The 14552-nt window shown below is 41.9% G+C and overlaps 1 protein-coding gene across 3 annotated transcripts in view; it reads right to left on the reverse strand.

The window, feature by feature from the left end:
- MAMDC2 (MAM domain containing 2) overlaps positions 1 to 14552 on the reverse strand; it is a 180399-nt gene that overhangs the window by 71192 nt on the left and 94655 nt on the right. For all 3 annotated transcript variants that reach the window (XM_055272309.2, XM_055272311.2, XM_055272312.2), the window contains exon 9: positions 11870 to 12135. In XM_055272309.2, the coding sequence (XP_055128284.1) occupies positions 11870 to 12135 (266 nt within the window). The remainder of the gene's footprint in view (positions 1 to 11869; positions 12136 to 14552) is intronic.

Consider the following 14552-nt stretch of genomic DNA (forward strand, 5'->3'; position numbering starts at 1 on the left):
TAAATGGGTACTGAGATGAAAGGAAGGTTTATTGTTCATTTGTGTCGAATGCAGGAGACTAACATGTATTGGCAGTATGCAAAGGACTAATGGAGATTGAAGATTTACGAGAGAGGGAATAATTTATGAAATAAGTTCTCAGAGGAGGCAGGAAGGTGAGATCAAATGCCTAGATGGGCAGGTTGGTTTTGACGAAGAGCAAGGATAATGCTTTCTTTGTCAGATTGATCATGAGATGAAGAAGGGCAGGTGAAGATTCAGAGAGGAATAGAACTGAAGGAGCTTGTGTTGGATGCCTTTATCCTTTAGGAGATGAACCCATGAGATCACATCCCAAGAATGAGGCAGGGAGGATCAAGTTGGAAATTTGCGAGTGAAAATAGATCTGAATATCTGGGTTGGGGGATGAGGAAAAGTCAACAAGAGATGAGATGCATAAAAGGCTTTCCCAGCAGAATGGAGGGGACAGTGGAGATTAGTCTTATTTTCTCCAGCTGTGCTGAGAAGACTCGGGTAAAGATGAAAGCTACCCTGGGTTTCCAGGCATTAGGAAGACCCAGGTGGAGAAGCCAGGAAGACCTGCAGGTGGGAGGGTATGACGTGGAAGCAACCGCATCGTTGACCATGATTGCAGAATGGAGGCTGGGTAAGCTGTGTTGTGGGGCAGGGAAAGGATTGGGATTTGCATGGGGGCTGGTAAAACTTGATTTAGGTTCTTGGGAATAGGAAAAGGCACAGTTTAAGAAAGGGAAGCTGTTTCAAAGGGAAGAATCACAGCTCTTGGTTTTAGTAAATACCATCATAAAAAGTTCCAAAACAGGCCAAGCATGGTGGCTCACGCCTGTAATCCCAGCACTTTGGGAGGCTGAGGTGGGAGAATAACTTGAGGCCAGGAGTTTGAGACCAGCCTGAGCTACTTAGTGAGACCCTGTCTCTGCAAAAAATGAAAAATAAATTAGCTGGCTCTGCACCCCAGCTACTTGGAAAGCTAAGGTGGGAGGACTGCTTGAGCCCAGGAGGTGGAGACTGCAGTGAACAATGATCGTGCCACTGCATTCCAACCTGGGCAACAGAAACCCTGTCTCAAAAAAAAAAAAAAATGTTCCAAATCAGACTCAGCATATACATGTCCGTAAATGTCCTAATATTCACTCTAGCCAGGTATTCCTGGCTTTAAGTATTCACACTAAAATTCCTTGTAGGACAAATTGCTCAGGTGCTATGTTGTAAGGGATTCTAGTTTATCTTATCTGTAGGCAGAAACATTTAATCTTCCTTTTTCCTTTGATGGAATTATGTTCTTCCTTACCATCAACACCTATTCTTTGATAGTATAGTTTTCTGTCTTAACTATTTAGTGGGTTACTAACAGGAGAACCCACTCTGTTCTAGAAATTGCCTCAACATTAGGAATAAAAAACAAAACAAAACAAACAAACAAACAAAAAACATGGAGCCGTATTCTCCAGAAGCTTACATCTGATTTAAGGAGATAGGTAAGTAGACAATTTCAACACAATGCTTTAAGTGCTATGAAAGTAGTATGATGGTGATATGTGCTATACAAGACAAGGATTCTAGGTTAATTGCTTTGAGAAAATTGTCACCCTTTAACAAAGTTAAACTGGATTCTTTAATGTAGACCTTATCGAGAGTTTCTAATATGTTACTGTGCTTTGTGAATCTTCATGTGTGTGGAGTAGAGATCCAGTCTGCCAAGTTCCGTGAACTCATCTGACAACAGAACTCTTTTTCAATAGAATATCTCAAGGGATTTGTGCTCCATGAGACATAAGATGAGAAGGGCTGACACAAGATTCTCACCTAGTGAAAAAAAAATATGTATTTATATTTTTAAAAACTGATTGGATGGGGACTTTCTCCCAAATACGTAAATGACTTTGAAGTTTTTTTTTTTTTCAGTCCTATGACACAGTAAAGATACAGACTTAAAAGGATTTACCATGAAGATTTTAATGACTGCTGGGCTGATTATTAAGCCTGATCCCAGTGAAATGGAATGCCTTTAGTTATTTTCATTTATGGACTGTTTAACGATTTTTCTCCAAAAGAAATATTTAATGAACACAATATCGATTTCCTCCCAGTGCTTCCAATTAACAGAACACTGAATGATCTTTGTTAAAGGAAAGGCCAGCTTCAGGCCAGAAGGCATTGCAGGATCTAATATGTATGCTACCATGGGTGACGAAGCATAAAGATAAACTAAGGATTTGAATATATAAGGGCTAATGTTTGTGTTCATTGTTATGGAATTTGTGACAATCACTCTCCAGTCTTTCCTAATATTTGGACTTTAGGAAAAGTGTTTTGGACTGAATTGTTCTCTTTCCTCATTATCCTCCTTAATGTGTGAAAGTCTCAAGATAACTGTTATTACCTGCTCTCTATTTCACAAAGAGGAAAAACAGATCCAGAGGACCATTTTGTGATTCATCCTTTTTCAAAATGTTTCTTAAAACATTAAAGTTTTATTATTGTAAACTGTTTATAATTGTATAAAAGCAGCCATTTCTTTAAGAAAGTATCATCTTGTTAAAATAAAGGTTTAATTGACCTGATTTTTAGTTTAAAGAACTTCACAGCAAAAATCAGGGTATAGAATTATCCAAGTATTTAAGAGATGTTGTCTATAAAACCTTATGAGGATCAGACTAAGAAAACAACATTCATTAGTCTTTCTCTCTCTGCTCAGCTAAATTTAATAAATGATGTGTGTGGGTACTATGCTAAGAACTTTATATGATGCATTGCCTTTGATCTTTAGCATATACTATGGATATATGGCTATACTCCTGGTATACCCATTTTACACATGAAAGAAAAGTAAGGCTCAGGAAGGTTACATAACCAGCTCAAACTATAATGCCATTAGTGCCAGCAAACCCACAGCCAAGTGTCTTATGCATTATGCTACATTTTCCTCTAACCCACAGCTTTCCTTTGTCTACGTTAAAGCACCTTGAATTTTGACCCCTCCTAGGAGCCAAAGTTATTTCTAAACTAGAACACCAGAAGGTTAAAAATAAAGTCCAAATTTTTTTCAGGAATCCTGAGAGTTGGGGCTGGGCTCCCCTTCTCACCTGATTCTACACTTTTGATGTTAGCCAGGCGAGGGCTGGGAGGCTTTTTACACTAGGCTTAGTGTAAAAAGCATCAATTCTGGAGTCAAAAAGACCTGGATCTGCTTCTCAGTTCAGCCACTTAATAGCTGTGTAATGTTGAACAACGTCCTTAATTTTCTGCCTGAGCGTTCCTCATCTGTTAAATGGTGCTGGACTGCTTTCCTTCCTAGGGAGCTGTGTCATCAAATGAAGTGCTGGAGAGTGTTCAACAACAGCCTCCGTTGTTGGCGGCTGTGATAATATCACACAGAATCTATCCATAAGGCTACTTTGCTAGAATGGTCTAAGGGAAACTCTTAGCATTGCTTCATCCCTGTAGTTTCTGCCAAAGATTAAACTACCCAGGGAAGACAGCAAGGGGTTATTAATAAGCAGCCCATTGTCCTTAAAACAGGTTGGGTAAGTGGAAATAGGAGAAAGCAAGGTAAAGCAACATCCAGAGTGGGAGGCCATCAGAAAGGCACAGGGGAGGCAGAAGGCAGGCATCAGGAGTGAGGGAAATAAGAGGAGAGAAGCTGAAAGGCTGGACTTTACAATTCTGCACAGGCTGCTGCTCACTCACCTCAGCTCTGGTCCCATGTGACAACTCATGAGAGGTGGAAATAATGTTCATGAAAGCAGGTACTGTCTTTCAGTTGGGCCCTGAAGAATCACACCTGACATGCTTTAGAAATGGGTTCAGAGGTCACAAAGCATAGGCAGGTGACACGTGTGCCAGGCTCTCAGTTTAGGAATTCGTTTCTACTAGATCATCTGGGGGATCTTAAGCTAGACCGCATTCGAAAATGTTAAGGACACTGAAAAGAAATTCTTTACTTCCCTCACAGGAGTATTGTGAGAATTAAATAACAAAAGGTACCTTGGCAGGCTTGAAGAGCCTCATTTTCTCCAGGTGCACAAGAACAGGCCTTCCCCAAGATTGGAGAGAGACCTTGACCACCCAAAGATACCCTGCACTAAAGGGCAGCCTTCAGAGTTGACTAGATCATGATTCAGACCCCAGCTCTGCCACTTCCCAACCTTAGAAAGTCCACTCATTCATTTATTCATTCATTGACCACATAGGTACCAAACAAAATTTATTGAGCAGAATTTTACTGATGACCTACTTTGCACCAGGGCACAGTGCTAGATGCTGTGGATACAGAGATGAACAAGACCGGCAAGGTCCCTGTCCTCGTGAAGGCTATATTTTCACAGGAAAAGAGATGGACAATGAACAAGTAACAAATAAACAAATGAGATCATTTCAGATTGGGATAAATGTTATACACAAAATAAACTGGGCAAACTAATGGGGAGTAATCTGGATATGAGGAAAGCGGTTATAAACTGGGCAGCAGTCAGGAATGTTCCTTTCTGAGAGGAAGCACTTGACCTGGGACAGAAGCATGGGAGCCAGCTTGATATGGGAATGGCTAGGGCAGGAGGCACCCCATGTGCAGAGCACTGGCCCTGGGCCAGGAAAGGCCTTGGGACTCAAGGAACAGAGAAAAGGCCCACGTAACTATGTGGACTGTGAGACCCTGTGATTGTGGCAGAATGAAGGCAGATGAAGCCAGCAAAGTGGGCAGTGATCCAACTGTGCAGGACCTCAAAAACCACAGTATGGGATGAAGCTTTATTCTGAAGGCCATAGAACTGTTTCATACAGGGGAGGGCCAAGATTTGATTTCCGTTTCAAAGAAATGATTCTGGCTGCTGCATCTCTCTCTCTCTCTCTGGAGTATAGAGAAGGTGGAAGAGAACATCCAGCTAGGAAGATATTGGAGTCGTTTAAGTAAGAAATGATGGTGGCTTAGACTAGGGTGGTGGCTGGAGAGAGAGAAGTAGACATGTTTGATATGAATTTTAGGGGTGTCACTGAAGAGTTTTGTCTGGAATTTGGGGAAGAGTGGCAAGGAAAAAGGAAGAATCAAACTATTTAAATTTCCTGAAACTTCAGTTTCTTCACCTAAATTTGGTGTTACTGTAGCGTATTAAGGACTAAACGAGAGCATGTGCTGCCCAGCACAAAGTAGGTAGTTGATAAACAGCCAGCTTCTGCCTTGTTCTGACCCAGGTTGAACTCTGAACCTTCTAGAAGTTCCAGCAAGTTCATTTCAGGACTCAGTCATTAGAAATTCCAACTAATACAAAATGTATGCTAAGCTCGACAGGCTCAGAAAAATCTCTTAAACTGTCATCAGTTCGGAAGTAAAGTCAATACTGAGTTATTAAGCTAGCCACAACAGGCAATATGAAGCTTCCAGACAGACCGTGACACCTGACAAGTGTTGGCCGTATGCTTATTTGGGTGCTCTGTGACTTAAAACTCCTTTCTCAATGGCAAGAAATTTTGGTGAAACGTACTCTTTGTGGACAGAAACCACATGTGGAAAACAATAGCGTAGGTTTGGGTGTCATAGCTCTGGAAAACTCTTGATCTCTGAAGCTTTGACAGGGGTTTCTGGCTTACAGGGTACACACGAAGACTGCTGATCTGACTCTAGCTTTCTGAGTCACTCGCAATGAAAAAGCTACCTAGGGGCAGGAAGACCATTCATCTAACTCTGTTCCTGTCCAGCTATATGGTCACAGGAACATCTCCCAGCACTTCAGGGTGGAGGACCTGGGCAGGGACACTACACAGACATATCCTTGCACAGGCCTTTGGCTACCACAAAATCTGCTGGGCTACCATGCCTGGTTTCAGTGCAGCTCAGCTGCATATGAGCCTGAAACACACGGTCTTTCTTATTGCTCTCTTCTTTTTTGCATTTATTGTGGTTATTCAGAGCAATAGTTCTCTATGTTGGATGTTACAATACCCTGGTGCACTTTATAAAATACTGATTCCCAGGCCCCACACCAAAAGATTCTGACCTAATCAGTATAGTAGATGCACCACCCAACTGATCCTTCAGGAATGAAGGGCTTATTCTCCCAGTTGCTGAAAGTGTAGCCAGTGGACAGCACTCGGCTTGTTAATCATCTGTGGAAAGTTGCTTGGCATTTCAAGGCAATACCCTCTTCCTGAGGTAGCCAGCATCCAATGAATCAATATGGGACTATAAAGACAACATTGCTCTGAAACAGGACAACTCTGAAAGGCCATGCCAGTTTCAGAGCTCCCTGTAGGTCAGCTGAGGCCTTCCTTGAGAATGCACTGCAGCCCGACAGCTTCCCCTGCCTGATCCTGCTTCCTTTCCTTCCCTTCCTTCTGTGGTGATCTCAAGAGCAACACTCATAAACTTCCTGCAAGTAAGTCTCCATCTCAGGGTCTGCTTTCCTTGGTTTGAGGTAACACTTGGACATCAGCATTATAAAGCTCCACAGATGATTTTTTTTTTTTTTTTTTTTTTGAGATGAAGTCTCGCTCTGTCACCCAGGCTGGAGTGCAAATCTTGGCTCACTGAAACCTCCATCCACCTCCTGGGTTCAAGCAATTCTCCTGCCTCAGCCTCCCGAGTAGCTGGGACTACAGGCTTGCACCACCATGCCCGTCTAATTAAAAAAAAAAAAAAATTTTTTTTTTTTTTTTTTGAGATGGAGTCTTGCTCTGTTGCCCAGGCTGGAGTGCAGTGGTGCGATCTCAGCTCACTGCAAGCTCTACCTCTCGGGTTCACGCCATTCTCCTGACTCAGCCTCCCGAGTAGCTGGGACTACATGTGCCTCCCACCACACCCGGCTAATTTTTTGTATTTTTAGTAGAGACGGGGTTTCACCGTGTTAGCCAGGATGGTCTCGATCTCCTGACCTCAAGATCCGCCCGCCTTGGCCTCCCAAAGTGCTGGGATTACAGGCGTGAGCCACTGCTCCTGGCCTTTGAAATATTTTTAAGTAGAGACGGGCTTTTACCATGTTGGCTAGGCTGGTCTCCAACTCCTGACCTCAGATGATCTGCCTGTCTCAGCTTCCCAAAGTGCTGGGATTACAGGTGTGAGCCACCATGCCTGGCCCTCCCTAGGTGATTTTAATGAGGGTGAATAACCCCTGCTCAAAAGTCAGAATGTGACAATCAGTCAACAGACAATTATCGAGCATCAACTGAGTGCCAAGTACATTGCTAGGTTTTTGGTCCCAGATGGAAAATTGAGAGAGAAATTAAGAAAACTGACTCTGATTGCAAAGCTAGTAAGTGGCAGACTTGGGGTTTAAAACTAGAGAGATTGCTGTGTCTGTTCTCCTAATCACTAAGTTATGCTGTCTCCAGGATGATGGAGGGGAAGCATAGGATGCCAGGGAACCATAACCTGGCCATGCTGGATAGAAGTGGAGAGTGGGGTCAGAGAAGGATTCTCTGAGGAAGTGAGGTTTAAGCTGAGATCTAAATAAGAAGAATGTAGGCAGAGGCAACAGGGAATGCAATAATCTAAGGTAGGAGAGAGCAGAGTGTGTCCCAGGAACGGATTGCTCAGTGTGATTAGAATGGAAAATGCAAGACGTAAACCTGGGGAGGTGGCTGATGCTAGAGCATGCCTTTTCTCTAAAAGCAATAGGAAGCCAAAGGGTCCCTGCAGAGGAGGGTTGCAGCATGGTAACTCTACTGCTGGACAGAGACAGATTGCAGGGGAGCAAGAATGAATGGCAGGTGAGGATGGTTTTTAATTCAATTGTCAGATTCAATTTAAAGACCAATGGTTCTCATCCAAGGATAGGATGACACGTCTAGGGCCATTTGGAAATGTGTGGAAATAATTTTGGTTGTTGCAATAATCACAGATGCTAAACATCCAGTAAGGTGAGAAATGTTCTCACCACAAAGGCACAACTGTCCTCTTCAAAATGCCAAGGGGGTCCTCATAGGGAAATCATGCAATAAGCAAAGCACAGAAGGCTTAACTGTAGGAATATAAATGTTTTACACCATAACAATGTGAAAGTTCAGTAATTGTATATCTGGGAGAATTTGGGAAGTCAAGGGGGTAAGAGAGGTGAAGGGAAATGCGGGGTTGGGGGAGATTTATTCATTTTAAGATGGTGGGTGTCAAGAGAAACTGTCTAAAGTTTATGGATCCAAAAATAGATGGTTTAGTGTGCTAAAGTTGTAAAGGGAACCAAGAAAAATGTTCAAAATAAAAACAAAACTAAAAATTACGAGGAAGAGAGAGAAAAGCAGAAGGAATAGCATAAGTTCCTTCTCTTTCATAGTAGGGAGTCAGCCAACACAGTTAAGGTTAATGAATCAAGAAATGGAGGTGGAAATATATTTAGAGTTATAGAAGAAGCCATCAGTGAATCAGGAAGAAAAACCATCAGAAAAACAAGAAGTGGAAGTAGAATTTTAAATATTTATGTATTTATTTGTTTTTTGAGATGGAATCTTGCTTTGTTACCCAGGCTGGAGCGCAGTGGCACGATCTTGGCTCACTGCAACCTCCACCTCCTGGGTTCAAGCGATTCTTGTGCCTCAGCCTCCTGAGTAGCTGGGACTACAGGTGTGTACCACCCAGCCTGGCTAATTTTTATATTTTTAGTGGAGATGGGGGTTTCACCATGTTGGCCAGGCTGGTCTTGAACTCCTGACCACAGGTGATATGCCTGCCTTGGCCTTCCGAAGTGCTAGGATTACAGGCATGAGCCACCACACCCAGCCAAATGAGGCAGTTAGTCTTGATGTTTATTTATTTGTTTTTAGATGGAGTCTTGCTCTATTGCCCAGGCTGGAGTGCAGTGGCGTCATCTTGGCTCACTGCAAACTCCACCTCCTGGGTTCAGTGATTCTCCTGTCTCGGCCTCATGAGTAGCTGGGATTACAGGCACGTGCCACCATGCCCGGCTAATTTTTGTATTTTTTTAGTAGAGATGGGTTTTCGCCATGTTGGCCAGGCTGGTCTCGAACTCCTGACCTCAGGTGATCCACTCGCCTCGGCCTCCCAGAGTGTTGTGACTTCAGGTGTGAGCTACTACTCCTGGCTGGAAGTGGAATTTTGAGTTCAGCAGTAGGGACTAGTGAGGGAAACTGACTTCTCATTTTATCCCTTGTCTTAAATATATTTTTGTATGTTTATTTCTACCTGTATATGTTATATAAGTGAACTTTAGTTTCCTGCTTACCCAATGCATGCTTCTATGATGGATGTCAAATGGTTCTTTTACTCTCTGAGAAGCTATTTCTGTCTAACAGGGACCTGCCAAGAACTAAGGGCCACTCTGAGACATGTAGCCAGAGTTTTCTAGTGTTGAACTATACTGTCTTCTCATCTGCACTGGGGCTGAATCCATGACTAGTTCTTTCTGAGTGCTTTAGGAACTTCTCTGCCCCAACTGGATCTAGATCCATTTTTCCCTAAGTGGTTGTGGGGAACTGTGCAGTTGCTGGGCGGCTTGGTAGTTGGCCTCCAAAGAAGAAAAGGGCAAATTCCTAGGGGCATCTGCTAGGAGGCGTGCACCAATTCAGGTATAAGCAGAGACTCACTATAAAGGAATGGGCAGATTCCTAAACAACCCATGTTTGTTAACAGAGGATAAAGTAGGGTGGGGGGAGATGAGTGGAATGATGAGCAGGAGTTAGAATCCAGCATGGCCTGAATTTTAACCATCTAAACACTGGCTCAGCTGGGTCTCTATTTGTCATTATTTTTTACAGCAACTGGTAAAACTACTCCTCTGTCTTTTTATGTAGCCCTTCTGTGGGCTTTACATGACATTGCATGGTAGTTAGTTGCTTACATATCTTAATTTTCTATCATCTGTGATCTCTTCTTCTTCAAGGGTAGGATCTGAGCCTCATTCATTTTTATATTCCTTGTACTGAGCATATACCTAATAAACACTGGTTGAGTAAAGAAAACGAATGAATAAATATATAAATAAATAAATAAATCAAAGCCAAATGAATAAATAAAATGCTTATTTTATCCTCCTTTTAAAAATCAGCAAAATAGGACATAGAGTGTAATGAAGATTCCATTACTTTCTGGTGCACCCGATTGTGGGACTCTGGTATTTGCTTGTGTGTATGTGTGTGCATGTGTGTGTGTACATGCGCGCGTGTGTGTGTATTACTATAACTACTTGTAAGAGTTAAATAATTGGTAATGGGAACTCAAGTTAGGCCTTTGGGATCCCTAAGAGGTGCAGAGAAACTTGGATTTCTCCAGGACTAATAAATCGAAGAGGAAAGTTCAATAATGCTGCTGCAAGAGTCCATCTATAAGATGACATTTATAGGAAGAAAGTCTTCTTCAAAAATTATTTGATATTGTCTAGGCAATGAGCTTAAAGAGCAAGAGTCTAAGCTAATGGTAGAAACATGGTACCAGAAACACCTGTTTGCTTCCTCTCTCCTCCAGGGAGCTGAGCAATGTATCTCAATTTAGTTAGGTGATCAAAGACTGATAAAATCACGCAAGGAATACTTACAACACTATCTACTTAATTCACATACAAATAATAAGAAGCCGTTTCTGTAAGATTGTGGTAAAACTTAGATGCTTCTACTCTGCTAGAGGTATTAGAAATCAGTTTAACTCTTTTAGAAATCAGTAAGTCAAGGGGGTTGCCATGCCATTCCTGCCTAGCAATGGAAAATAGTTTTTCTTCTTACCTAGCAATGGAAACAAAAGATTTTCAGAGATCTTTGATTAACCATGGTAAAGTTTAATGATGTCCTGGAGGGTTCTGTAATGGACTAAAAGTAACCAGGCAACATTGTGATAAGAGTGGTGTACTAGATTTCTTTAGCAGGAAGTTATAGATGGACACAGCTATGATTCTATCCAGATGGTTGTAACCAAGAGAAGTTCGGGCTATGAATGTCTGTGCAGGTGCTACTGTTCCCCCAAGTTTGCAGCTTCCCCAGGGGAGCCTGCACTTTGGGTGACTCCTGGATTTGAATGTGATAGACTGATACATTCATTCATTCATTCCTTCCTTCATTCAACAATGTTTATTGAGCTACCACTGTGTGAGTTATCTGTTTGAAGGATAGCACTTTCTTATTTTTCTTTGGGACCCTTTCTTACACGACAGGATACTCAAGAGATATTTGCTGATTGACTGACACAGGCTGAAACAAAATGGATTTTTCCCACACTGGTTTCATTCTGAGTTGCAATTGACAGAATTTATTGCATCTGTAAAACTTCTTTAAGTTTATGAGTTGCTAAGCTTGAGAGATTACAGCTTTCTTTTCCATTCCCCTTGCAATAAAGATCTCTTTTTATATTCTCATTTCTATCAAAATCAGATGCTGACAGTTCCCTTATGTAAATTCTCTCTGGCTAGGGCGGTGTTGGTTCTATATTTTTTAATGAGCTTCCTCATCCTGTGTTCAGCTAGAGCCTTAGGTTGTTAACCTTAAAGCCTCCATGCAGAACCAGGCTCACTGATTTCACCTTTTTAAAATACTAGCATTCCCACTAGTGTGTGTATGTGTGTTTGAGAGAGAGGGAGGGAAAGAGAAAGAGAGAGAGAGAATTATGACTAAAGTTTCAAACTAAAGTTCAGCTGTTGAACTTGAAGAACTATTCATGTACTCTCAGTCTTTGAATTAGTCTTAGGAAATTTAAGAGATAAACAAAAAGCAAACTCTCTAGGTGGCTGTGATTCAGAGACCCAGAAAACAGAAAATAACTGAAGGATTAACCTGTATGTGGCTGGGAGTAGGGTGTAAGGGTGAGGCCGTAGGCCTGAACAGAAGGAAAATAATATATCACCAGTTGACAGTAGCTAGAGGGACATTCACGAACTAGTCCAGCAACTGAACATGGACACAGGAGAAATTGGCTCTACTGTACCTTGGTAGGCATGGGCTTCTTAAAGGTGATTTCAGCTTGCATCCAAACACCCCTTGGGGACTCCAACACAGACCAGACCTTCTCTTGAACCACATGGTTCTCTTCAAAGATGTATACTGCTAGGGTGTCACTCATTTTTAAAAATCCATAGATGGCATAATGAAAACGCAGACAATACTGCAAGTTTCCTGGCAGGGAGGGCCCATAGAGCCTTCCAATGTAGCCAGGCTGAGATGTGAACTTTGTGTTGGCTAGCAGGTAATACCCTGCAAACAAGATAAAGCATATCAGCAATGCAAAATAATCTAATCTAGATTAGCAAGTGGTAAAATATAATTAAAGTAGAACTAGACAGCAAAGACTAACAGCTATGCTTTAAATGATAGAAAGCATTTTCTAATGTCTGTGGCTTAAGTGACAGAAAATATCCATGTGCCTCTATTGAAATGATACGTCATTCAATTCTAAGTAAACTTTATAAACCAGTACAGATTTTCTATAGAATATGCCCAGATTCCAGTCATTAATTAGGATTTACACTTTTTCATGAAACAAAAAGGATGAAGTCATCTTGGAGATACCAGCTGCCTGGGTCAACCATCTGACTTAGATTGTACATTCCGAGGACTGAACCGTAGTGAATGGAAGGCCCAGAGCAGATTTTTCCTTATTATCTCTTTAGTGACCAATAGAGATGGTGGGATTTCAGGCTGGCCTGGCAGTCTTTGTGGAAGTTTGTGTGTCTGGGCAGAGCCTACTCTTCTCTTGGTCAAATGTTAAACCTGCCCTTGAAGAGCAGGTTTTTCATCAGATGGATCGTCCCAGGTGCTGAAGATCTGTGTTCTTCCTTTATTCCTTCTAAACAACATAAAGAAAAATAAGATCAGGAACCTCCCCCTCCCACCATCCCCATGGTCAATTTAAAATGAGTTCGTGTATCCTGGAAAGCCTGGGCAGAAAAGAAAAAAATAGTAACACCTATTTTTTCTCTTTCTTTTTTCTGCTCCTCCTCCTGTCGGTTTTCTTTTGGGTGCCTCAGTCTTTGTATACGGTTTAGTTTTACCCAGTTATTTAACTCAAAAGAAGAGAAAGACATGCCAGAGCTCTCTCTTCCTCCATACACCAAGAGGCCATATGAGGACACAGGATAAGGTGGCCATCTGCAAGCTAGGAAGAGACCCCTCACCAGAAACCACCCTGATGGCACCTTGATTTTGAACTCATGGCCTCCAGAACTGTGAGGAAATAATGTCTGTTGTTTAAGCCACCCAGTCTGTGGTATTTTGTAATGGCTGCCTGAGCAGACTATTATGGGTGGCCATACAACAGCCAGAACAACCTTTTTGAAACCTAAGTTTCATCTGTGTTTCTTCTGCTTAAAACCTCTCAGTGGCTTCTCATGTCCTCTATAATAAAATTCCAAATGCTTCCTGTGGCCTGCCACACCCAGGATCTATCTCCCTCTCTGACATCATTTTCCTCCATTCTCCTCGTCACCATTCCTCCCCACGGTGCAGCCATACAGATCTTCCTATTCTGTGGCGTGACCAGCTCTTTCCAAATTCGAGGCCTTCACAGATGTTGTTACCTCTGCCTGGGTCACTCCCACTCTCCCAGCTAACGGCAGCTTCCCTCAGAGAAACCTTCCCTGAATCCTGAACCCAAATTAGATTCTTCCCTCTATTCTGTCTCAGAGCTTACTCTTCATTTCTTTCTACTGTGAAAGAAGGGGATCAGAACATGCCACCCCAAACTATGTCACTTTGGCATTTTGATTATTTTGAGGTAAAGTCACTTGAGAAATAGCAGAGGCAGGAAGGGCCCTTTGACCTCCCCTTTTCTGTTATACTTAAAAGCAGGTCATAAAATTTCCTATGAACAAGGTGTTCTCCCTGTCCCAGAAAGGGAAGAACATTCTGTCACTAGAGACTGGGAGTTGACACCAAAATGGATCTGTACAAACAAACCTACTAACATAACCCTCATCTTCCATTGTTTCTTCCATATATTTCCTAGTCACTTTCCCACAATTTACTGCCCCTGGAAACTTAAGCCCCCTGACCCCTTTTTTTTGTCTTGCTACTTCTCCACAATTTTATCATCCTTTGTTTAAAATGGTATTGAAGCTCTCAGGCCTATCTGCTTCTTTGGGTCTTCGTTGTTTTTATGAAGGCTCCCAAGTGCAAGTAAAAATATTAAATAAAATTTGTATTATTTTCTAGTTAATCTGTCCTATATCACTTTAATTCTGAGGTCCAAACATGGAACCCAAGAGGGTAGAGGAAAAGTTTTTCCTCCCTGACAGCACTTACCACAACCTGTGATTATAAGTTTGTTTGTGTATATATTTGTTTAATGTTTCTCTTGCCCTTTGAAAAGATTGTCTGCCAGTGAAGGTGGGATTCATTTGAGATTCATTCACTACTGTATTCCCCAGGAGTTAATCCACTTGAATGTTTTATTACTTTGAAAATTGACAAACTGAGATTATGGTGAGTCTTTTTGTCCCTAAACAGCTCCCCATTTCATCAGTTCACTGCTCCCAGAATTCAAATGGTTCTCTAGAGATGATTTTCCAGTTAATCAGCCCAAGATCAGAATAGATTTGGTAGGGCCTTTATTTCTACAGGTTAGGCAACCTCTAAGAAAAGAATACAAAATTACAAGCACGAAATTGTGAGGG

This window comes from Symphalangus syndactylus, chromosome 3 (genome assembly GCF_028878055.3).
Source record: "Symphalangus syndactylus isolate Jambi chromosome 3, NHGRI_mSymSyn1-v2.1_pri, whole genome shotgun sequence".
NCBI lineage: Eukaryota > Metazoa > Chordata > Mammalia > Primates > Hylobatidae > Symphalangus > Symphalangus syndactylus.